Source organism: Macrotis lagotis, chromosome X (genome assembly GCF_037893015.1).
Source record: "Macrotis lagotis isolate mMagLag1 chromosome X, bilby.v1.9.chrom.fasta, whole genome shotgun sequence".
NCBI classification, from domain to species: domain Eukaryota; kingdom Metazoa; phylum Chordata; class Mammalia; order Peramelemorphia; family Peramelidae; genus Macrotis; species Macrotis lagotis.
The window spans coordinates 195,340,001-195,365,933 of NC_133666.1; the positions used below are offsets into that span (position 1 = coordinate 195,340,001).

Below are 25,933 nucleotides of genomic sequence, written 5' to 3' on the forward strand. Positions count from 1 at the left end.
GAGATTCATAAAGCTTCAGGGGCAAGTTCTATGGAGAAGGAAAGAAAAAATAGTAAAAGACTCAACAGAGATTTCAGTCTGGTCTATAAGGAAATGAAGTGGGTGGAAACAAGGCTATAAACTGGAAAGTTAATGTTGGTTAGTATTTATTCAAGGGCTTATAGGTGGCTCTACACAAAGAGATGTTTTCCAGGTTTCTGGGACACTAAAGTTTAAGTTAAATTTAATCAGCTCAATTCAACAAGCATTTCTTGAATTCATGCTCTGTTCATGGCACTCTGCTAGTCCTCAGTATATACTGACAAACAAGACAGTTTCTGACCTCAAGGAGTTTTCTTTCCACTACATTTGAATTTACTCTAGTTTTTCACTCTGTTGCAAACACATAGGCCCAAATCTATACCTGAAATGTGAGTGTCTCTGAAATGGCAGGAAAAATTCTTCATAAAGGAAATTCTTGATTTTCAGAGATCTAGGGGTAATCTCTGGTACATGATGAGTTTAAGGATATACACTGGAAAAAGAAACTAGAATCTCACTTTCCACATTTAGGCCTCTGAGCATATTTCCAGTATCCCATCCTGCTCCTGAGAAGGGACTAGGTACATAAGATGGGGGCTGTGGGTTATAGGGGAGGAATGGAAGAAAGAGATGAGATTAAAGTAGGAAAAATTGGTATCTACCATTCTGCGAATGCTTCCCACTGGACTTTGCTATAATCCCCTTAGTATTCCAGTTGCTCATAAAATAAATACACATAGAGATTTTGTCTTTATCAGAATTTCTGCAATGACCATACCCTGTTCCCCCCAAAGCAAATTCAGTTCCCCTATTTACAACCTTCTACTTCCACTCCTCATCCCAAGGCAAGGCTGAAATACAGGAGAGGAAATGTTTGGAAGGACACAAATGAACATTAGGTCAAACACACACACACACACACACACACACACACACACACACACACACACACACACAGACTTTATTTGGTTTGGAGTAGTTCATATTTTATTTGGTTTGGAGTAGTTCTCTGGTTGCCCTGTTCTTACTTCTAACTTCATGGAGTAATAAAGATGAAGCTAATGATCCTCAGGGGATGACCTTTAGATATGGCTTAAAGGAAACATCAGAAAATTTTCTCTAATAATCAATTTCCTTAGATACTTTTTTTGTTTACTTTGACATTTTGAATCAATTGTGTGACATGGGAGACATTGAGAAAAGACCATCCAGCATGGTGGGCCCATATCAAAGAAAGAGTTGTGCTCTATAAGTGAAGTAGAATTGTAGTAGCTCAAAAGTAAACTTAGATGTGCAAATTTAGAGTCATCTCCACTCCAAATGTTCACATGAAGTATTTGTGCCTGACCTGTGTTAGAGCCTTCCAAGTTCTTATTGGCCTTATCAGTCACAGTCAGATACACTGTACACTGACTCCAATATATTGAGGTTATTTTGGTCCTCTTCTAGAATGAAGGACAACAATCAACAGGGTGACTTTCAATTCCTTCTGAAAAATTCTACTTCTTTTGAAATTGTGTCATCCTGAACAGAAATTTTCATGTTATCTATCAAACTTCAACTTCCCAGTTCCCCTAGCATCCATTATAGCACAATGTAGAACACTGCAGTTTTGCAGTTACCGGTGATATCAGATCTGATGATTCTCTGTCCATTATAAATTATTCAAAAGCAATTTCAACTTACCAGAAATGAATTTCCCTTTCTATCAGATATTTAGTCATTGCCAATAAAATAATGATACACAAGACTATTTGAAGAGATAGCAACCACTTCTCAAAATACTATGCTTTGCAGGTTAAACTGACCTAAATTCGGATCCCTTTACATCCAGAATAAAAAAAAAAGTAATTTGATCTTTTGTTGGAAGATAGAACTGGTAGAGAATTAATATTAAAGTGACCTTAAGTGTTTTGTGATGAAAAGTTTAAAGTTGCAAATGTTCTTTCTAAACACATTTTTCATAGCTACAGCTAGGAATATATTCGTAAGTCTTTTATTTTGAGATTTCTTGGGTAGTTTTTCAACCAAGTCACTTAGACATTATAAAATCCTTTCAATCTAACAGAAAAATGACAGTGGGCACACTGATTTTGAAGGATATACACCTGTGTCTTACAGGATTTGACCAGCGAGAAAGACATTAGCTCATGCTACCATATTTAATGCAAGGCTGGCACTAAATTTTAAACAAGAGACATGGATTAACAACATAGATAAGTAACAGGCAGAAAACAAATGAAACAAACATAAAATATTCTTTAGGCAATGAATAAATCTCTAGGGATACATTTAAACTCACAGTTAGCAAAACTATCAGCATAAAAAGATTTTACTATGAAAGACAGTGATATTTTTAATTGAATAATTTTCCTCCAATTATTTAGTCAATATTTTAGAGCCAAAATGGAAAGGGAAAAAGAGAATTCTGTAAGTAATCTGCTTCAGGCTAGGGATAATATTCACACTAGTACAGCTTTTGAGGGCCCAGAAATGCTATTAATAGTAAGGAAACATTTTTTTTTTATTTTTTAGGAAGCAGCAAAAGATAATGCAATTTTAAAAGAGGTCTTATTTTTTTTCTTTTTTTAGATTTTTCAAGGCAATGGGGTTAAGTGGCTTGCCCAAGGCCACACGGCTAGGTAATTATGAAGTGTCTGAGGCCAAATTTGAACTCAGGTACTCCTGACTCTAAGGCCAGTGCTCTATCCACTGCACCACCTAGCCACCCCAAGGTCTTATTCTTTAGAGAAGTTGTTGCTATTGTTGATAGATTAGCAGCTTAACAGGAAAATTAAGAGAAAAAAATTACTATTTTTAATATGATGTGTGAGTATATACATGCTATTTATATTCTTTTTACCTAGGACAAGTATTTTTTCTTTCTTCTTTCTTTCCTTTCTTTCTTTTCTTTTCTTTCTTTCTTTCTTTCTTCTCTTTATTTTTTTAGTTTTTTAAAAGCATTAAAATCTGAATGGTATTATTCCCTTTGTTTCTATACCTTATTTTTCTAAATCTAGCATGATGAGAAAAACACTTTGAGAAAATATTCTCCCAGTTAACTAGCCAAAAACATTTGTCTTTTTGCTAGTTGTAACTGATGTTATAGTGTGCAGTGCCTAATCCTAAACTCACAATTTCTTTGTCATCTCTTCCTTGCCTTGGTGCCTCTTGGCAGATAATGATGTTTTAATACTTATGAGAGTTAAAGAATGAACATTACAAGCTAAAAATAATACTGTCTACATATAAACAGTCATTGAAAATGCTCTAATATCTCTTTATTTATTCTAAAGAATAAATAAAAATATTTCTAAAACATAAGAAAAATTCCACTGATTATATAATGCCTAATGTCTTTTTTGTAAATGAAAATGAGAAAAATCATTGAAGTATTCTCTAGTTCATTGTAACTTTGTGATATATTAATCTTCTTTTTCTATTTTGAAGATCTAAAGAGAGAAAAGAAAGCAATATCTGGGTTTCACAAAAAGGAGACAATGGGGAATTGGTTCTGTTGTAGGACCATAGACTATTGGCTTCAGTTTATTTGACTTTCAGTTTCTTTATCTGTGAAATGAAGAGATCAGATTAAGTGATCTTTAAGGTCCCTGTTTAAAATTGTATGGTCTATTGGAACAAACAGCACAAAGTGAATTCTATAGGCTTAAAGTTTGGAGAAGTTCTGATAGGTTTAGGTAAGATTGTGAAATAAGGGGAATCTTTTTCACATCTCTACTTCATTAGTTTCTCTCTTTTCTTATAAGGTTCCTTTGCTTCTTTTCCTTCTACCCCTGGTCTCTTTTGTGTGTCTATCTTCTGGTCTTGATTGCCTGTAGCATTTCACAAGGGCATTCCCTTCTCCTATTCTCTATTATGCCCTATTCTCCATAAAGGTCTCTTTCTAGTGATCAAAACTCTGATAACCTAATTCAGGTCAGAGTATTAATGCCTGTTAATTATTGTGTTATCCAGCTTGGCATCATTGAGAACACTGAATTTGCAGTCAGAAATCTTACTAGTTCTATAACTTTGGGCATCTTTGTACCTCAGCAAAATGTGTATGAGGGTATACTAGATGGTCTCTAGAGTTTTTTCCAACTCTAGGTCTATGATTAAATGATTTTTGGTGTCAAAAATTCATTTTTTAAGAAATAAAAAATTTAGAAATGCAAATTCTCACCCCAACAGAGAATATCTCATGAGAATTTCAGACACAATATTTGATTGGTGGGGAAAAGATCTGGGGACAGGATGTCCATGCCACTCCTCCAATTCTGCTGCATGGTATACTTATAAAACATTTCTTGAGAAGTATAATAGGTAGCAGAGGAAAATAAGAGAGAGAAAAATAAATGATAAAAAAAGAAAGAAAGACATTTCCCCTGAAACTTCTTTCTTACCTCAACTCCAATCATGTAACTTTAAGTCACGATTATTTTAGAAAAAGTATTGTTTTCTTCTAGGACAAACATACTCAATATCACAAAATTCAACTACTCTTTATCTAGCAATTTGATAAAAGCATACACACAAACATAGAGCCATAATGTCTATCTAGAGAGAGATAAATTATTACATATCTAGCACATCTTGTTTAGTGACAGGCAGACTCTAAGATATCTATGAGTAAGCTGCTCCATCTACTGGACATATACCAAACTACAAAATCAACTATTTCATAGGACACAATTGATTAAAAATCAACAGCAGCAAAAGAGAGGGACTTGGGAAACCCGTTCCTATGACTAAGAATATACTGCATTGTGTATTAGAAGAAAAAAGGACCAGGGCATATGTCACATAGTCCTATTAGAGTTACTTTTTCCATAAAGAATGGGGAAGCTGTCTCCAAAACCTACTCTAAGGGAGTAAAGTTCCAGTATTTGACTTCTGCAAGAAGTTTTTCCAAGTGCTTCTTAATTTTGATCTCTTCCCTCTGAGATCATATACAATTAACTATACACATTATATATATATATGTATATATATATAATATATATAAATTTTTATGTTGCATGTTGTCTCCCCAATTATGCACTGAGTTTCTTGAAAAATTTCTTTGTATCCCTAGAACGTAGCACAATGATATATAATAAACATAAATGTTTATTGACTGCCTGACACTACTTCATTTAAGGCTAAAATAAAGACCAGTCTACAAAGAATGAGTACCCCACAGAAATGACAGGTAGTTCTCTTACTTGCAAGCCCTCACAATTTTCCTCAGGATCTTTTCCAAGCTATTATTAAGTAAACTTATTGTTAAGTTTTAAACTGCATTTGTCTCATCTCAATGAAAACCTAATTCTGGATTATTGGACTTTTCTGGATAAAACCTTGGATTATTTGGCATTAGTTGGCATCATAGTTGTTGGCACAAATTGAGCTTGTGGGTATTGTGACTGAAGTAGAAGGACAATGCAAAGAATCAGTGAGATGATGATGATGAAGATGATGATGGTGGTGGTGATGGTGGCAGTGACGATAATTTTTGATGTTCAGTTGTTTCAGTCATGTCTGACTCTCTGTGGCTCCATTTAGGGTTTTCTTGGCAAAGATATGGAACAGTCTGACATTCTCCAGCTCATTTTACAGATGAGAAAAACTGAGGCAAAAATGGTCAAATGACTTGTCCAGGGGTCACACGTCTATAAGTAAATGTCTGAAACTAGATTTGAACTAAGAGAGAAAAGTTTTCCTGGCTCCAGACCCAGGGCTCTATCCATTGTGTCACCTATCTGTGATGATAATAATTTATATTTGTATTTCTATAATACTTTAAATTTTGCAAATCATTATATATTATCTAACTTGATCTTAACAACCTTGCTAAGTAGATGCTATTAGCTCTATTTTACAGATAAGATAACAAAGGTACAGATAGATTAAATGACTTACTTAGCATCACACAGTTAGTGTCTGAGAGAGGATTCAAGTTAGATTCTTCCTGATGACTAGTCCAGGTTTTCTTTGTCCATGATGTCATTTAGCTGCCCAGTCAGAAATGGTAGCCTGACCTGCTGTGACCAGAACCCTTCTGTTGACATATTGATAGTATACTCAGTAGGCAAGAGAGGAACCCCTAAAGATCCAATCTCGTGGGTGTTAAAGGAGGTTGAATTAGCGAAAGTTGGTAGCATAGAGGCATGGAGAGTATTTCTTGCTGATAGTCAGCATAAGGAAAATGAAAATAAACTTACATGTTTAGCAACTAGAGGCAGAACTCTTTATTTTTTAAGGATCATATTCTGAAGGCAAAATTCCTTATGGACCTACTAACAGCACAAGTGAAAGAGGCAAAGATGATATGTGAAGAAACTGACTGACCACAGGTAAAAGTATAAAGTCCAATACAGATGTCTCCCTGGAAAATATCTTGAGATCAAGACTAGAAGAGAAAATAATGGAAGCAGAAATAGTGATAACAAGTGAGAACTTGCTGTGGTGAAATATAGGATATGGGAAGATGATCCTAAATGAAATCTAGAACAAACTCCTGATGCTCACCCAGGCAGAAGACACAAATAAGACAGGACCTAGAAAAGTAGTCAACAATGCAGAGACAGCAAAGGTGGTAGCATCATGGTCATTGACAGCAGCAGTGTAATCTCCAGCTGAATGGGCAGTGCTAATGACTTTGGAAGAGTCATTATTTGGGTTGAGTACTATCAAGCTTTTCAGATGGGGACTCTAAGAAAACATTGGATCTGAAAATTTTCCAGAGTCATGAAAGATTCTGAGAGAGTTCTTTGTTATTGTGTTTGTGGGGGCTCAACTGAGTGGGGTATTGACATTGAGTAGTATTTCTGGCAGTGTTCTTGAATGGGTTTGAGTCCCAGTTTTAGTGCTCTCTCTTTTCTTCTAACTAGATGGGTCCTTGGTTATAAAAAACCTAGCCCTTAAGGATTGTTGCTTTTCCTAGTTTGTTAACAACTCCACCTGATGTAAAAGAGGTATATGCAACTGGACTTCATGGACTATCAATCTAATAAGAAACACGTGAGGGATGAAGGTACTCCAATGGACTGGGCTTTGAGCAACATAATTGATGGATGAAAAAGATTTGAGTGGAATTAGAGATGAAGGTCAAAGACAAAGCTTTGGCATACACCACACAGAAGAAGTAGAACATGAATGATGACCCAGCAAGTAAAGAAAACCAGGAGAGAATCATATCACAAAATAAAGAAAGGGTTTTCAGGAGGTAGAAGTGATTAATAGAATTTAGGACTACAGGGAAATCAAACAAGAGGACTGAGAAATTTGAATTTTTGGTTAAGGAATCACTGAGTTATCTTGGAGAGAACAGTTCCAATTAGGTGGTAAGATCAGAAGCCAGATAGCAAGTGAGAAGAGAGTGACAAGGGAAATGGGCACAGTTATGGTAACATATGCTAACTTTTTTACACATCAAATTCCTATTCCAAGATAAGCTTTGTGACCATCTCAAAGTGACCATCTCACTTTGCATCTAGATGCCTATTAACAACTAGGTGTACAAGTACTGAATCTACAATCATTTATTAAGAACTGAACAAAATGCTGAGGATACAAAGAAAAAGCAAAAACAGGCACTGCCCTACTATTTCTCCAGTGCTTGAAGCTAAGAGGGACCCAATCTCATTGGAGAATGGTCTCTGGACTACCTATTTCCTTATAGAACAGAGAACATCTCTGAGCACGAAATAGTTGGGAAAATTGCATTTAGTTAATGAAGTCTCCTAGAAGCCAGAAGTGATGTGCAGGTTGAAAACATGCTACTGGTGAATGCTGAAAGGCAGGCATGTCATCAGGGAGAAGTGAGAGGAAATGACTAGTTTAATTAAATAATGATGGACTCAAGCTGTGTAAGGAGGGTAGGCAAGGGCAGGGATGAAGAGAGAAGTCAGTGACATGTACACATGGAGAAAGAGTCACACATGTGGCACAAATCTGGCACAACTGTTTTTGATATTCTGGTTCCTGAGAAGTCAATGCTTTTTAGCTATTAACTTAGATTGCAAGAGATATGATTAAATGGAGCTTGTTAAAAGACCTTAAACTCTAATTCCTCTGCCATGACTGATCTCATTGTTTTCCTCTCCTGCTTGCTGAGGATACCAAGGATTGTTATCAAGGGAAATTTATGACCTTTTCTGATTTAATTAAATCTTCTGATTTCATAAATTGTTTATCATGGTTTGGAAGAGTCATTAGTTGTATTTGAGCACTATGGACTTTTTTGATGGGAACCCTAAGAGAACATTGGATTTGAAAAGTTCCTAGAGTCATGAAAGAAACTGAGTGAGTTCTTTCTTATTGTGTCGGTAGGGGCTCAACTGAACTGTATTGGAGGAAGGTTTTACTAAGTCTTTTTTGAGTACAGGGTTAAACTAGGGCTACCTGCTCTAGCACTGCAGGATTCACTAAAGATAGGCCTTTCCTTTCCTATTTCTCTTCCCTTCAGTCATTTCTTTTCCTCCTCCTTCATTCTATCCTCCCTTTTCTCCTTCTCTTCCCTTTTTTCTTCTTCCCTCCTCTTTCTCAATCCCTGTTCTTTCATGTTCTTCTTTCACTTCCTTTAATTTTTTCTGTCTAGACTGTATTTTGAAAGCAAAAGTTTTCCAATGCAACTGTTCCTGGCCAGACCAATTGCTTTAAAATAACCATTATGAAGTTGTATGTCAAAGTAGTATCAACTTTTTTTTGTATACTGTTCAACTAAGATGTTTGAAACAAATGTACATTATATTTGAATATTGGTCTAAACAATCAACATTGCTTTTCATTTCTTGAAGAATTTGTGTACATTAATGTGCTTGACCATCATTGAAGACTTGGTTTGAGGGGTGATGAGTTCTATACCATACTGTGGCCATGCTGGGGAAATATAAAGCACAGTATAAAAACATAGGAATAAAGAAAAAGTAATAGATGCATTATGCAAACTGAATTATACAGCAGGGCTTTCCAGCATCCCCAAAGAAATAACTGTTAATGACTCTACTTAGATACTAGTTATTAAATCTACCATTGTTGACTAGGAAATATTGAAAAAGTAAAAAAAAAAACTTCTTTGTTAAATATTTACTAAGAATGAAAAGCAGGGTAGGAACGTTCAATATCTCCCTCAGCAGTTAATGATTCAGTGGTAACATTATCTTTGGTATCTTATCCTCCAGAGACATCATACATAGTCAGTTTATATCTTACTCATCAAGAAGCCATTTTATGGCAAGAGAGGAAATGTAGAAAGAATACTGATTTTTAGAATTAAATGATCTTGATTCAGATTCTGCCTCCAGGCCAATTATTTATGTGACTTTGGGCAAGTCACTTATCCTCCATGGGCCTCAATTTCCTCATCTTAAAATAAGAGGGTATAGATCAAAAAGTGTAGCCTGTGAGATTTCTTCCTATGCTAGCATTCTGATCATGTAGAATAGACTTGTACCTATTGTTTTTATTGAATATTATTATAATATTACACATTATTCCTCAATAATATGGAAATTTGTGGTTCTTTTAGAGGATTGCATTGTGTTCTGATCCAAAAGTAAAGTAAAAGGAGACTGATGTTAGTAAGTATAGGAGGCTAATGGATATCCCCAAGGGACCTGCTTTTGACCTTATATTTGCCATGAAAATGAAGTCCCTGTACTCAAAGTGTTCACTGAAGTTTTATGGACAACTTGGGGATACAGAGCATATACAGAACATTTGTGGTGGGAACACATTCTCCATCTCCTGCTTTCATGTGCACTTTAAACAATGGGGAACTAGCTAGTAAAGCCATCTTTAGGAGCCTACATTATATTAGCTCAGAGGCTAAGTGGAGAACAAGTCTCCACAGTGCTGGAGTTGGGGTGAGGGGGTTGGAGGAATGTTTCTACCTCTGTTCTTGCCACATCTTTGAAGTAATTATCTCTTTATAAAAACTGATATTAATTGGTTAATTAGAACTAGGGTGCTAACAGTGGATGGGGGAATCACCATAGAATGGAAGATTAAGTCAATAGAAGTAAAGATGGCCCTAGTCCCTAAGGAGTTTTGGGGTGGAGAAATAATAATCCTTGTCCTAGGAGAGTGAGGTTAGAGCTAATTACTATACTTAAAGATATCAAAACAATTCTTGGCATTTCATAAGCTAAGGGTACTGAAGGCTCAGACTATTGACATCACTTTCTAGACAGAATAGCCATAAGGAGACTCTAGAGATGCTTCTCTACTTTGCTAGCAGATGTTAGATACCCTAGAGACAAGGAAGCTTTGTTCACCTGAGTCAATTTAAGAGTCTCTTCAATGTCTAATCCTTGTGGAATATTATTCTCCTGCTATGAGTCAAGTAAATTCCTATTTATTGGCTAACCCTTGAAAGTCTCATTTTGTTCAGTATTGAACATAAATCAACAAAGACCTTATCTGAGCCAGGACCAGCCCAGAACAACACCTGTGACCAGGAAGAGAAAAGACTTCTGCATTTGTTTTAGGTTTGGAAAGGCAGATCCAAATAGTATCAATTAAAGGAGAAATAACAATGGTGTAGAAAGAGAATGTCAGATTGAACTAAGTAAAGAAAAGTTTGATATTTAATGAATCAATGTATATCTAGGTGTGTCTGTGGTTAGGAGAGTAACAAGGAAAGTCTCTCATTTATCTAGAGTTAATATATCTCTTTAAGAAGATAGAGGTGAAAATAGCGGACACAGAGAGGTTAGAAAATGACAAGACTACTCTTACCTGACTAGGACAACTCACGTATGGACCATTGAAATCAAAGGAGACGCTAATTTGAACAACAAATTCACATTAAAGAAACTTGGACAATTTAGCCATGAAATAGAACAATGTGTTAAGCTTTTCCTGTAAATGTAAAGACTTGGGACAGAGGTTAATGCACCCCCACTGTAAAAACAGTATTATCAGAGTAGTTCAAGTTATATTATTGCAGTAATGCTAGGCAAGAGGGTCATATGTATGCTGGGTATTCTCAAGAGAGCTATTTAGTGCTCAGTTAGTAGCTGAGCTGAAAGACAATAGCAATGAAGATGGGTCTTGGAATGAAGGGGATACCAGATTCTAAGAACTTAATCTCTGCTTCATTATGGTTTCCTGGATTATTTCTATCTGAACTCAGAAGAGTTTGTGCAAAGATAACAGTATGTTAATGAAGATGGAACACATCCTATCATGTTGGACAGCAGCACCCTTCATTTAAAGAATAACACTTAATGTATATTCTTCTATAGTGTATGCATGTCTCTGTAGTGGAGAAGAACTGCTCATGGTTGGGTGACAGTTCACTGGAGATGATGTCTTATGATGCTAAGGATGCTAGCTTCCCCAATTCAGTGCCAGGACTGGGACCGCCTAAGGAAAAGTTTGTAGTACTTTATTCTGCTGGAGGGGAAAGTGAAAAATCTCTTGATAGGCAATAAATATGTAAATACACTGAGTACTTCTTGCTATTGCCTCCACCATGAAGACAACTAATGCCATACCCTCCATGCCAAATGACTTCAACCCAAGTGATGACTGAAATCTGAGAAACAGAAAAGAAAAAGACATGAGAGAATATCATTTTGGATAAGTTCTTACTCCCACCAATTGTTTTGTTGTTATCTACTGATCCACAAATCTCTCCCTTTTGTTTTAAAGTTTAATGCATTTCTATCTACCCTGTGTCTACAAGCTAGGATTAAGATAAAGCTGAAGTTAAATTAAGCACTGTTGGCCTTGAAGTAATTTTTTATTTACTCAAAGTCAGCTAAATGGGAGGCTATGGTCAGTTGCACAGAGAGAGGAGGAAATTGTCATTCCAAGAAACACCAGCTGGGGACTCCTAACAAATCATATACTGTATTGATTTATATTTTGATTCTTCCTTTAAACAAGGAAAGATGAAATTAATCTTGACTATACCTAGATACAACCTTAGCAGCCATGTTCTTCCAGAGGGAGAAGTTTTGATAAGTATAAGTAGAGAAGTAAGAGAACGTTCCTTGCTGAGGCATTCTTCACAGGCAATTTCCATCTATTATCTTCTCTGCTGCTGCCACTAATAGCCTAAATAGCCATCTCTCTCTCTATAAGAAAGGTGACTAAGAGGAAAGACAGTCCGTGTATTGCCTGAAGGGAGGAATTTAGAAAAAGTGCCTCTACCTGCACAATATAAATATGGGAGTAAGAGAGAGGAAATAACTAGTTTTTTCCTTCAGTCAAATAACTCCCTTAATACCCTTATTTCATCCTATTATATAAGAATGAGTCTGGAGTTCTATAGTAAAGGCATGCGCATCAATAATAATGATAGAAGCACCATAGCCTTGATATATACAGAACTGGTAAATACCTGTGAAGGGTCATTGACTGGGAGAAACTTCAGTCTGTTCAAAGTACTGTCAGAGTAGTTCAATACCTAGACAAATAATTTCCATAAAAGTTTATAAGAATATTGAGTCAGGAGGTGGTAGAAACTTTCAGATGACCCTCTTCTTCAGGGATAGATATATAGAAGTTCATCTTCAATAAACAAACATTGTTTCCATGTCATGAATGGGATATGGGCTATGTCTAAACAACAACATGTACAATTCACCCCAGTGACCCCCTGACCATTTCAAAATCAATCTTGGAAAAAAATCTGTGATGGAGAACTTCAAGAAGTGACTACAATTACTGTGCTCAATTGTCATCATTGTAGATCTTATCTTTGATCATAGCAGTGGAAGCAAAAAAATATGGGAATATTTGGATGTGTGTGGATTGTTTAAACTTTGAACAAAAAATCAGGACACTATGACATAATTGCAAGATGTTAAAGATTATTTATTCAGTAAGTAGTTAGAGTTGGACTTGTGCAGTCCAGTTAAATCCCCAGAGTAAAAAATAGGACAGATGTTGGACCTGTGATTTCACTGGCATAAAGAACTATTAGGGTAAGGATACTCCCTCTAGTAATGCAAGGGGGAATTTTCTCTAAAAATTATAGTCTTAAAGAATTTTTTAGGAGTAACTAATTTTTTTTAGGTGGTACAGAATGACAGTGAGATGTCATCATAGATGAGATTGCCATACTCTGATTTAGGAAGATTCTTTTTCCTCAATTTAAATTTGGTCTTAGATGGTAGCAAGCTGTGTGACTCTAAGATTCTGGAGAGAAACAACTCTGTTTCCTTCAGTTTCTCATCTATAAAATGAGCTGGAAAAGAAAATGATAAGCCATTCCAGTATCTTTGCCAAGAAAACCCCAAATAACTAACAAAGAGTTAGACATGACTGAAAAATGGCTCAGCAACAACAAAAACCAAACAGGTGGTGCAGTGGTTAGAGTTTGGGTCTAGAGTCAGGAAGACCAGAGTTCAAATGTGACCTCAGACACTTAAGTATCTGGGCAAGTAACTTTACCCAATTCAGTTTTATCATCTATAAAATAATCTGAAGAAGAACATGGCAAACTACTTCAGTAGCTTTGCCAAGAAAATCTCAAATGGAATCATGAAGAGTCAGACACAACTGAAATGACAAAAACAAGAGAGTTGTTTTTAATGACCTCCAGAGATTAAATGAAGTCATTTAATCCAGAGTGGAATAAATAATACATACCAGAGTCAAGACTTGAACCAGGTCTTCCTAGCTTTAAGGTCAGCTCTCTATCTGCTACATGGTACTGTCTTTTACAGAGGCATAGAGTTACCAGTTTACCAGTTTGAATATGTTTGCAGATGAATTTTTAAGGTATCATTTTCTAATAGCTCATAGAAAAAGTTCATTATATCACTTGGAGGTATTACATATATACATACATATATATATATGTATATGTAATATATATTATATATATGTGAAAACCTCTTCATATTTGGAAAGATGCTAGGTAGAACCTGAGGACAGTGTTGTAAAAATTTTAAAAAGCATTAACAATGTTTTTTAAATTTTTAAGAGCATAAGGAAAGACTACTGGAAATGTTAGCTTAGGGAGAAAATGTTGGGCTGAAGTTAAATTGATAAGTATCAGTTCTTCAGAGCCTCTGACAAGTATAGGGGTTATATAGAGTCTCTGGAGCAAGTGAGATCCTATTCCCAAAAGGTAGAAGTGATTGTCGTCTGTTCATATTTGAAGACCTTTAAATTAAAATTATTCTGGGATTTGGCAACTACTCAATGATTTCATTTATGACTGAAAAGAAATAGAAATGGTAAGCATAAAGGGGCCCTAGTATCAATCAGAGATCACTGGTTCAAAAGATGTGAGCAGGGTTCCAAGGTCTTTGTCATTTGCCTCATGCATGCACCAACACTGACCTTTGCATATCCAAGCAAGATCTTTGTATTATGGACTGACAGTAGAGTAGAGGACCTATGAAAGTTGCATATCAGGAAAGGGATAACCATTAGTAGGCTCTTTACATTACTATCATGGACAGTGAGAATTGTGCTATCAGGAAATTTGAATTCTTGCCTTTGAAAAGGAGCATCACAATTTTAAAGACTATATGTATGTGCTTGGTTTCACGTTTGCACAGACTCCACTAAGACTCCACTAAGTGTCAAATTGGTTGCTGCTACCCTGGAATGGTAGCATTATTCAATTATGATTTTTTTTTATAGCATTCATCAAGGTAGACTGAAAGGATTCATATGTCCCATTCTATAAAGTCATGATAATATCCGTTGAGGAAAGAAATGTAATCTTTTAAAAGGGTGGGGGAAGGAAAAGAAAGAAAGGCACCAACAGATGAAAGTGCAGGAAAGAATGTGAGACTTCCAACAAGAAAAGATGCCATCAGTAGATGTAAATTTTATAGTATTAGAGTAATCCTTCTAATGCTATTTATCTTTGAATGACTGTCAGCAGAAGCAACTGCATGATGAAAGTCTATCAAAAGTAATATGGGCCAAAAAATGTATTGTGATTCTTGAGGAACTCAAGTTTCATTGAGAGGACAACTGGCTATTGAGAGAGTTGTAAAAATTGAAGTTATCAAATGTACCAGGACAGAACTGACCCAATATAAGGTACAAAAAAGCAATTGATTCTATCTATGGCTTGATGGCCATAAAAGCTCTACATTATTACTTTGGAAACCTGAGCCAAAAGAGAAATGAGACAAACTAGATTCTCATAGTCTAGTATGGCATCAAAAGTATGTAGGAAATGTGAGACTTAAGCTTTATGTATTTGAAAGAAAATTCAACAGACACAAACTGCTCACTTGGACAATAAACCCTTCGAGCTTGTATATATAGATTAAGGTATAAGGAAGAACATTAGCAATATCCTTTCGATAATGAATCATTTTACTTGGCATACATAGAAATGTTTAACCAGAAATCAGAAATCTTTTATAGGTCCCAAAATATTGTAAAAGAATTATTTTTTCACATGGTTACCTTACTAATATCCACTTTGATTAAGGACAAAACATTGAGAACAGTCTATTCAAGGAGGTGTTAACCTTAGCTAGAATCAAAAAGTCTAGAAATAACACCTGCCCATCATCAAGATGTTTTGATGGTATAGCATCAATATCATTTTTAATGCACACAAATCACCATGTTAGGGACTTTGAATCCTAATCAAAAGACAAACTGACATTGGCATGTGGTGATTTTATATGCATGTATGAAATTTCACAAAAGATGATACTATGAGCTGTGATCCAAGATATTTGAATGAAAAACTGGATTTCCCCATTGGTTTATGCTTTAAAGTCTTAGAAGATAAAAGGGACAGGGAAATTCACATAATACATGTTCTAGCTCAGAGACCATTAAAGGAGCTGGGATCTGGCTATGATCTCTGATTATAAGGGTTAAAACAAGAATTCTCACATGTGATACATTTGTTGTCAGGAGTTTTACTTGGAGAATATAGTCCTGATAAGAAATCCTGGTGACAAGGAAAACACAAGTAGACTGACAGGCTTGAGTCATTCATTCTATACAAGGTAGTCAAAAAGTTGCCCAATCTAACATGCTACAATATGGTCCTGGGGTAGGGACTCTGGAAAGGCAAACTTCCATGACTATTTGAAGCCCATATCAAAGTTGATAGGGTTCCATTTTAATTGGGAAGAAAAAAATGGTTTCAAAGGAGTAAGTATCCACTTCATTATGAAATGACATGATACTTGAATACCACAGTACCTGACACATGTTAGACAACTAATAAGTGCTTGTTTCTTTCTTCCTAATTATAGATGAATTATTGGAGCCAAAGACTCATATGGGAATGATCTAAATCAGGAAGTGATTGCCAACAGCTACCTCAATTTTCCTGTCTAATACACTGGCTTTGTCCTCAAAGCATGTACATTTAGCCATATTCCTCATGGAAAGAAAAGAATAAATCACTGGTATTCATCAAATTGGAGCACGGCATGGTCAAATCATTGTAAAAGGAAAATAACTGACAGTCATGTAGAGGACTGAATTGAGTAAGGGAATTTGAAGAAGATATTAGGAGATCTTTTTAATAATCTAAGTACTGATTAAGGTGATAAATTGAGAGAAGGGATCAAATGCAAGAGATGTGGAGGTTAAAATGCCAATATTTCTTACCTTATTGTATTAGTAAGGTAGGAGAGAGGAAGTAAAGCAACAAGGTTATAAACTTGGGATCTAGAAGAATGGTATTCCTTTCAATAGAAACAGGAATTTGTAAAGGGATGGATTGGGCAGAAAAGTAGTGAGTTCGGTTTGGATATGCTGCGTTTGAGTTACATGCGTACTGTTGAAGGTGGGATTCCATCCTCATGACTCCAGAGATTTAGGAGAGTTTTATCATCATTATCATCAGTAAGCATCTATTAAGTACTTACTATTTGTCAGACATTGTGGTAAGCATTGGGAATATGAAAAAAAAGAGGCTTTTTCCTACTTTCTTCCTCTTCTTACTATCTACTATCTCCTGGGACTTTGCTTTCCTTTCTGCAGCAGTCTTACATAAATCCTTAAACAGTAGACTATGACTCCAGAGGGAAGTACTGGATTGATTCTTTAAAAAGATTAGGGATGATGATTAGATACTTGGTTTGAGTTATAAAAGGCTTACTTAGCATTGGGGGAAACTGAATCAGATAATCTCTCATTTCCAAATATCTGTAAATTTAATTTCTTGAGATTTGGCTTGGTAACTGAAGAGGGGGGACATCATATTTTTATATAATTTTAACTTTAGAATCTGTTCTTTTAGTGCATAATGAGTACAGTATTTTTAATTACATTTTATGATCCACAGTTTCTTAATGTACTTTACCTTTGAGAGTGAATATTAGATCTAGTTCACAATAAGATGCCTTTGGGATATCAAGTTCAAAATGTCTAATAGGAAATTGGAGTTGTGGGAGAGAGAGAGAGAGAGAGAGAGAGAGAGAGAGAGAGAGAGAGAGAGAGAGTTAAGAGATCCATGGGGAATAACTGCAGTTAGGACACTGGACAAAAGATGAGAAGAACAAGGAAAAAGTTGAGTAAGAAAAATCCAGAGTGGAGAGAGTATTTGGAAATAGATGATGATCAAGAAAATTGAAAAAAAAATGACAATTTTGTAATTAATGAAGATGTTTATTCTTTGTTTTAGAAGACCATCAGGGAAGTGATGCTATGACAAGCAAATAAATTAGATTTGAGTGAAGGGATGCTGTGTTAAGTCACCAGCATCACTTTCTCTTCCAGAGCCATCTGGGTCCAGTGGGCAGATATGGATCAGGATGACTCTGGATTCGAGGCAGAGTTAAATGACTTGCCCAAGGTCACACAGCAATGACTGTCCAGTGATTAAGACCAGATTTGAACTCCAAGGCTGGTTCCAACCTCAATTAATACATATACATAGCTAGTATCAGAAGTAGGATTTCAACTCATATCTTTCCAACTACATATCCAATAAGCTATCTAATATACTATGTTGGGTCTAGTAAGACTACTCTTGAAGAACCAGAGCTTGTCACCTTGCAAAATAGCATTTTGACTTGATATTTATTTCTTGCTTTGTCTTTCTGATCCAACCTGACCCATTCACTATTGATCTTACCTTTTTCTGTTTGTAGTAGAGAAGATAACCATCATGCTTCAGTACAAACCACCTCTTCCTCCAACCCTTCAGGAACCCTGAGTGAGTCCTTTTGTGTAGGTAGCCACGACAGGTAGGCCAGGGTGTGTTGGGGCAGCGACTGATGTCTGATCCCACCACTAAGGTCAGAACATCTGGGCCTGAAGAAATATAATTGGGACAGTTTGAGTGACTAAGACATGGAGTTGGACGGATGAATGGTCTCCAGAAAAACATGAAATAAATATATATTTTCTATTTCATGGAATCCAAGAGTACAGTTTGAATCTTTCTCATTTTTTAGGTTTTTTTTTTTTTTTTGCAGGGCAAATGGGGTTAAGTGGCTTGCCCAAGGCCACACAGCTAGGTGATTATTAAGTGTCTGAGACTGGATTTGAACCCAGGTACTCCTGACTCCAGGGCCAGTGCTTTATATCCACTGGGCCACCTAGCCGCCCCATGATTCTTTCTCATTTTATAGGAGGAAACTGAGTCCCAACAAGTTTAGGAATATACAATTAATGGTGGCTTACCCAGAACTCTAACTTGATTACTCTGAGCTCTTTTCCCAATGCATCATTGCTTTTCATGTCAATTTATTTATGGGCTGCCACAAAAATTTCCCAAGGTCACTTCCCTTTGCTCCTATGATCCAGATGTGGGGTTCAATGAAATTGAATAGATTTAGCTAGTAACTAGAACAAACTATGAATATATGTGGGGGAACCTACCAGGTACCTCCTTCCACCAATGGACAAAGACATCAGCACTGAGCTCTTTCTTCTCCTGTCTGCCATTCTCAAATAATAAGATTACTGGCTTCCCCAGCAAAAGAGACCTCCTCTGACCACAGTACTCAGTTGTCTTAATTGATAATTCTTCACTGAGATTACTTAGTGTAGAAGATTGGACCATGCAATACAAGCATGCAATTATTAACCAGAAACATTGGGATTATAGCTTATCCAAGATTCCTGGAGTTTTCCTTATAGATAGCAACCTACCCCTCTTGATGTAGATGGTAAAATAGGTAAGAGAAGATGATGCTTTGTTTTCATTGGACTATAGATTAGAATTAGGAAGATTTTAGAAGCCCTTGAAACTAATCTCTTCATTTTAAAGATTAGGAAACTGAGTCAAATATATGCCAATAGATTTGCCAAGGATCATAAAGCAATGTCTCAGGCAGGGTTTGGACTCAGATCTTCCCAAGCCAGATCTCCCTCTATCTCTTGTGACTCTTAACTGGCATTTTTATAACAACAGTGTTCTATTTTATAGTTATCTTGGTTTGTATCTTATCCTTCTTCTTGTTTGTAAGTTCTATGAAGGCAAAGATCAAACTCTTTTTAGACTTTGCATTTCCTCTACCACCAAATAGAAATCTTTTCATATAATATGTTCTTATTCATTGTTGACTAAGTTTCAGTTGTAGCAAGAAGCTGTTGTCTGTATTAATAAAGAAACTCCTCCAGTTCATTGCATTTCCATTATATCTATTCTATCCATTTGATGGACTTTTTGCTCTAAGTTTCTTCCCTTAAGGAAATTTCCTAATTCATATCAAGTCATGCATCTACTGGTTGTTAGTAAATGTCTGATGTAAATTTAAAGGATGAGACTGTTGAGGCAGGAATACCAGATATGGTGTAAAAGTACCTGGGTTCAAATCTCATTTGGCTAATTACAGTTTTGTGACCTAGGATAAGTCATTGCTTTTCTTTTCTTTGTAAGCTTCAGTTTCCTGATCCATAAAATTAAGGGAAAGGGATTTGAGGGAGTGGCTAGGTGGCACAGTGGATGGGAGCAGCTAGGTGGCACAGTAGATAGAGCACTGGCCCTGGAGTCAGGAATACTTGAGTTCAAATCTGACCTCAGACACTTAATAATTACCTAGCTGTATGGCCTTGGGCAAGCCACTTAACTCTAATGTCTTACAAAAAACCTAAAAAAAGGGGGGTATTTGAATTAGATGATCTCTTAGGGGCCCTTCCAATACTAAATCTGTAAGTAAAAAGAAAGTAAGGAGAGAAGGAAAGTTACAGCTAACATCTTTGTCTCATCTAATTACAGATTTAGTTTAAAAAAAAAATTCAGCCAAACCAAAAAAACAAAAACAAACCCAATTATTAGTCTCATACAACCAAAAAAGGGACAGAACATATAACAGGGATTTGGATGAGAAGGGATAACCCCTACCCTTGCTGCTTATTTAACTTTGTTAGTAGGGTTATGCATGACCCAGCTGCCCCTGGTCCCTACAGGCCCACCCCTTTGAGCACTGCATTCACTAAGTGGCTCCTAGTTTCACCTCTTTCCCCTGTATATGACTATGGCTTGTGGCAGGCAAGAAGCTTATAGCTTCTGTATGCCTGTCTTTGTTATCTCAAATGCTAACATTAGGTCATTATTTCACAGGCTGCTGTGGTGCCTGCCAGGGTAGACATAAAGCTGACACTGTAATCTTAACTCCTGACTACCCTCGGAAAAATCTTCTAAATGTCACATAGGCACACATCAACCCTGAAATGCTTTGGGGACTACAAATGGGGTATGACTTCATTTACAATTCCTCTGTGAGGGAGAGACTATGACCCTGACAGGGGACATTTGGCCTTGGTAATACCGACTTTGCTGTGATGTCTGACATTGAGATTAGTGATCTGTTAAGAACTGTCTATGGAAATGGGGGTCACTCAGGAGATGTCTGATATAAATGACAACATCCAACCCAAGGGAACTCTCCTGGCTGAGTTACATGGCCCTGAAAATAAAGATTTGTCCCAGAAAGGCTGACACAGACTTAACTTTGACAGGAAGCAAAGCACCTTCATAATTAAATAACTCTCTCTATGTCAAGCTAATTCTTCATCACCGTGTGAATGCATTGTAATATTTTGAATTGCCCTTAAGCTCTTGTCAAAAATACAACCAGAGGAATTAAAAAAGATGCCTAAAATCGACTGTCAAGTCACAAACATCTTTGTCTTTGGACCTCAGTCCCAATAGTATTGTAGTCCTGAAGTAATATGCATAGTTGAAACATCTGCCAATATATTTATATGCTACCATAAAAGGATGCCCCTTTAGGTCATTTTTCTCCTTGTTGACACAATCCAGATGTGGACTCCTAAAATACTTGATCCCATTTAGCTGACGATCAAGGCTAGCCATGAGCTAACTTCTTTTGGAATAGAGCTAGAAACCATTAATATCATTGATGCATCTTGATGTCACGTGAAAGTTTCTCAAATTTAGGGTTATGGCATAGCTGACATTTTGGGGTCTATGAAGATGACAACTGCTTCACTCCCAGCAATTGTTTGGTGATTAGCCATTTCCTCCCCCAATTATCACTGCTTCCTCCTTTATTTCATCACTGTACCCCTCCCCTCATTTCCTATTTCTACTCTTTTCTTCTATTCTCCACCCTCATAAATAGAATTATCACATCATTTCCCTACCTATCCATTTCTGAGCCTCTATATTTAATGAACAAAAAATATAGGAAATAAGAACAAAAGATAATAAGATGTTATCTCTTTGTAATAAGACAGAGTTTTGTTTTACTTTCTTTGGACACAGGGCTCCTATAAGACATATGGGGAATCATGGAAGTTGTCTGTTTCCATAAAATGAAAAAAGCTGGAGGACCAGTGTGTTAAACAACAAGCAGCTTATCTTTGGTAACATTCCTTTAAAAAGAAGAAAAAAAAATAAAAACTATCAAGCAGACCCTTCATCCCTAACACCTTAGCTCAGAGTTTGGCAGTAAGGAGTTGTTGGCAATGTTATTTACAGCTGCAGCAGAGAGAAAAATGATTTCTTTTTTTAATTCACACTTTCTCCTTGGATCACTGTCTTCTTATTATGCCACCAATCTTTAAACTGTGTCAAAGTTGCACCTCTACTGTCAGACGCTGCCACCCTCCTAGGTGCCAAAGAAATGTGCAAGATTTTCAACTCTCCCTGAGGGCTGAGTGTCAGACTCAATGTTTTCAGTGTCTTCAAGAACAAGAGTACAGAGTTCCCTTCTGAGTTTATATGTATGCTTGGTCTGCTTGTTTTCAATAGAGGACATCACAAAAAAGGAATTTTTCCCTAACTAAAGTTCTCACAAAATTCTTTCAGGTTAATTCAATCTTATTGAACCCTGTCTGTTTTCATAACTTTTTCCTCCTAAAAATAGACTTATTTTAGTTATTAAAAACCCAAACAGAGTGAAACAAACAAAAATGGGTAAATAATTGATGAAATCTCAAAGTATGCTATTTCTGTTTCCCTTCCTATCAAATGTAGGACATTTATAAAGCTATAATTATTGATAAGTACTTATTAATAAAATATAGTTAAATTTCTTAACACTATGATATTGAAGAAGAGCAGTTAACCATATAGACTTTTAATGACTATAGTTTTCATATTTTGAGGAAAATGATTTAATCAATGGCTAAGTCAAACTGGTGAAATAACGAATTCTCTCATAATGGAACTATACTGTAGCTGAAAATTCTTGGATATTAAATTCCATAGAAATGTTCATTATTATAGACATCAGCTAAAATAATGTCACTTTTCATATTAATGAATTTGCTATCTTAAAAACCCCCAAATAACTATACAAGTCCAAATTATGTCTAGTTTCGCATGTAGAAAGGGTTTTTTCACTGATTACTTTATAGATATTCACATTTTTTTCATTAGTATAGTCAGAAAGCTAAAAATATCGTAACAAGCATAAAGATCAAGGTTCCTACCTCCAATAGATATATGTTGGAACAGCATGATATGTGTTCAGATATCTTAGAATAAAAGAAGAACCATTATATGTTAAAAAGATTATTTAGGTTGTTGTTCTCTTGTCCTTGCAGAATAAAAAAAAATATCCATCATCTTGGATTGATTCAGAAGTAGTTCTATACAGAGGTGGAGGTGGGGATATGTTTTTAGAAATATTAAATAACAAAGTCACTTCTATTCTAATTAAATAGAAACATGGACAAGTTGAATTACCTGCCTATCACAGAACAGGAAATTATAGAGGATAACATGAATACCCTCCTCCAGCTCCCAAAATGCATACATGCCACAAATCCAGTTCTTAGTAGAATAATAGGTCTAAGAAAAAGGGGGCAATGATCAATCATAAGATTGATTGAGGATTGCCATTTCTTTTCATCAATAAGACAGGACCCATTAAATAAAATCTGTCTATTTTTGAAAGATGGTCTCCTTCATGCTCAAAACAGAAGCTTAGTGACCATCAAATCTGGAATAAATTTTTAGACTAGAAAAGTTATTAGTTTGCTTTTTGTCTTCAGATGGCACTGAAGAACACTAGGTTTTTCAGATCCTATCTTGGGATAAAGAGGAGTGTCTATCAATCCTTTACTTTAAGGTTTATTGCCCTATGTGAAAAGTGTACTAGAACACTCAACTTCCTATCTAAAAGTAAGTCTAGGGAGTTCAGTAGACAGACTTGCTCAATGGAGAGGCTGCACCTTGTGAAAAGTTTAGAGAAACCTGCAAGGACCAGCCTAGACATTAACAGTCTAGTAGAAACATTATTTGCTCAGCTCAGAGTAGCTAAATTCACTGAGGAAATAGCTTTGCAGATGATTGACCAGTTTGACCAAGTATAACTGAGAAACAATACCAAAAAAAGAGTCTAATTCTAGAGTTGCATCATCAAGGTGAACCTCATCAGGATCTTGCAGTGAAAGAAAGGATATCAAGACTGCAGTTACGGAGCTGTGAGCTCCCTTGACCATATGTCTTTCCTGCCTGTACGACTCATAACCCCTGGACAAATTTGTGGCCACTCCTCCCTCAATGGACCCTGTGCATAGGAGAGCACACCTCAAATTTTGGAGGGAACTGCATACTGTTCTTTCTATTCTTTTTGAGTAAATGCTTCTGGATGATGTGTTTGTTGTTGCTCCTTTGTTCTTGAAGAGAATCAATGACATCATGATTTAGATAAGAGGAGGGGTAGAGTTTTGCAAAAGATTTTATCCTTATTCTCTCCTCCAGAGTTATTAAAGTTCAGTGGAAAGACAAAAGTCAAGATCACTGGCAATGGCCCACCAAGCAGTGGGTAATATTGGCCTTTCTAAATGCAAATGCTATTAATAAAAATTGGATTGACTCCAATGAAAGAAAAACACACTACTAGTGTCTCAAGAACTATGGTGAAAGGAGGGGGAAAAAATCACAAAATTACTTCTAGAACCTTTAAAATATTAGAAGTACAAATTACTCCACTGAGGAACCATTGTCATTATCAGTGAAGGTCAGGGAAAAATGAACCCTGAGGGAAAAAAATCCTCAACTTAGAAAATAGCATAACCTATAAAACAGATAAATACAAAATGACCCTTAGTGCTGAGTGGCTCCCTTTTGTTTGTTTGTTTGAATGATAGAGTGTCAGAGAGTATTAAGAATCAGTTTTTCAATCACATATAAAGGTCAATTTAGCTGTTGCTAAATTATAAGCATTTGCAAAAATACTAATTTGTGATCTCATTGCTGTGGGCACTTTCCCCTTAATGATGCAGATTGAAATCTATCCATCTATCAATGTTTTCCCGTAATTCCTCCCCAGAAGAATTCAGTTCAATGTAGTGAGGGATTTTTCTCACATTCTTTTGATATTACAAAGTAAAAAAGGAACATGCATACTACCTGCTGGTAATTTTTCACTCATCCCTCTTCTTTTTCTATTCAGAATTATCTTAAGAATTACCTTCAGTTTCATTTTTTTTCTGAAATTTTCATGTTCCATGATTCTCAGAATGCAACATTTTTGTCTGTGTATTCTCAGTCCTTAATACAGGGTCTAGTATAAAGTCAGCACCTAATACATTCATTTTGATTTTTGCTGAATTGAAATAAATTGAATATCTCCAGAAAAAAATACTGGAATTTTTTGTATGTACCTTTATTTCCAGGATAAGTTTAGGGTCACAGAAGAGATGATTGTAATCTTTGTCCATGATATATTTACTCTTGGATAAGCTCCAGAAGTTTTCCAAATAAATTCATATCTTAATTTGACAACAAATATTAATCATCTCCTTAGCTCTTCCTGGGTATAGTTATAGTTAAGATGAACTCTTTTGATTATGAATGTTATTTAGGAAGCATTGAAATGCTCTAAGATTTGATGTAAGTAACAAAATGTCATCCACAAAGAAAGAATCCCTTTACAACTTTCTCTCTGCAGTAGATCTTTTCCATGACAGTGAGATTGAGGGAACATACATCTTTGTTTTTTTAAACCCAGTTGATATTAGTAATCAGAATATTATCAAAGACTATAGTTTTATATCTTTCAAAGAAATGTGTATGAAATTTTGATATATGTATGGATATTTTTAAACATCCAAAATAATGTTATTTAAAAATATCATCAACAAACAATATTATCTATAACTTTCCATCAAATTTTTGATAGTAAATATCATGGTTTATAAAGATATTAACATGAAAATAATTTCAACTTATCCACCAGCTAATTATTAAAAATGAGGAAGTAAATAAATTCCGTGAAAGAGATAAAATCTATTGATTTAAATTAATAAATTTTGATATTAAGTGACTGCAATGCAAAACTAGACATAGAGGAAAATAGTAAAAAAATTGCTGGAAAACGTGATCTAGACATATGAAATGAGAGTGAATGAACACTGAAACAAATGAACAAGACTAGACAATTGAATCATCAAATAATCAACAAGCATTAAAATGTGTCAGGCATCATGCTGGGTACACATAAGATATCTAGACAAAATGAAATTTTCCTTCCTCTCATGAAGCTTATATTCTATTATGGGAAATCATTTAGAGGGCTCTGGTGATACAATATAGAAGACTGGG

General features: G+C 35.7%; 1 protein-coding gene across 1 annotated transcript in view; it reads right to left on the reverse strand.

The window, feature by feature from the left end:
• The window catches only part of LOC141499897 (uncharacterized), a 140,998-nt gene that overhangs the window by 71,372 nt on the left and 43,693 nt on the right, over nucleotides 1–25,933 (reverse strand). The window contains exon 7 of the mRNA XM_074202683.1: nucleotides 18,038–18,216. Within this exon, the coding sequence (XP_074058784.1) occupies nucleotides 18,038–18,216 (179 nt within the window). The remainder of the gene's footprint in view (nucleotides 1–18,037; nucleotides 18,217–25,933) is intronic.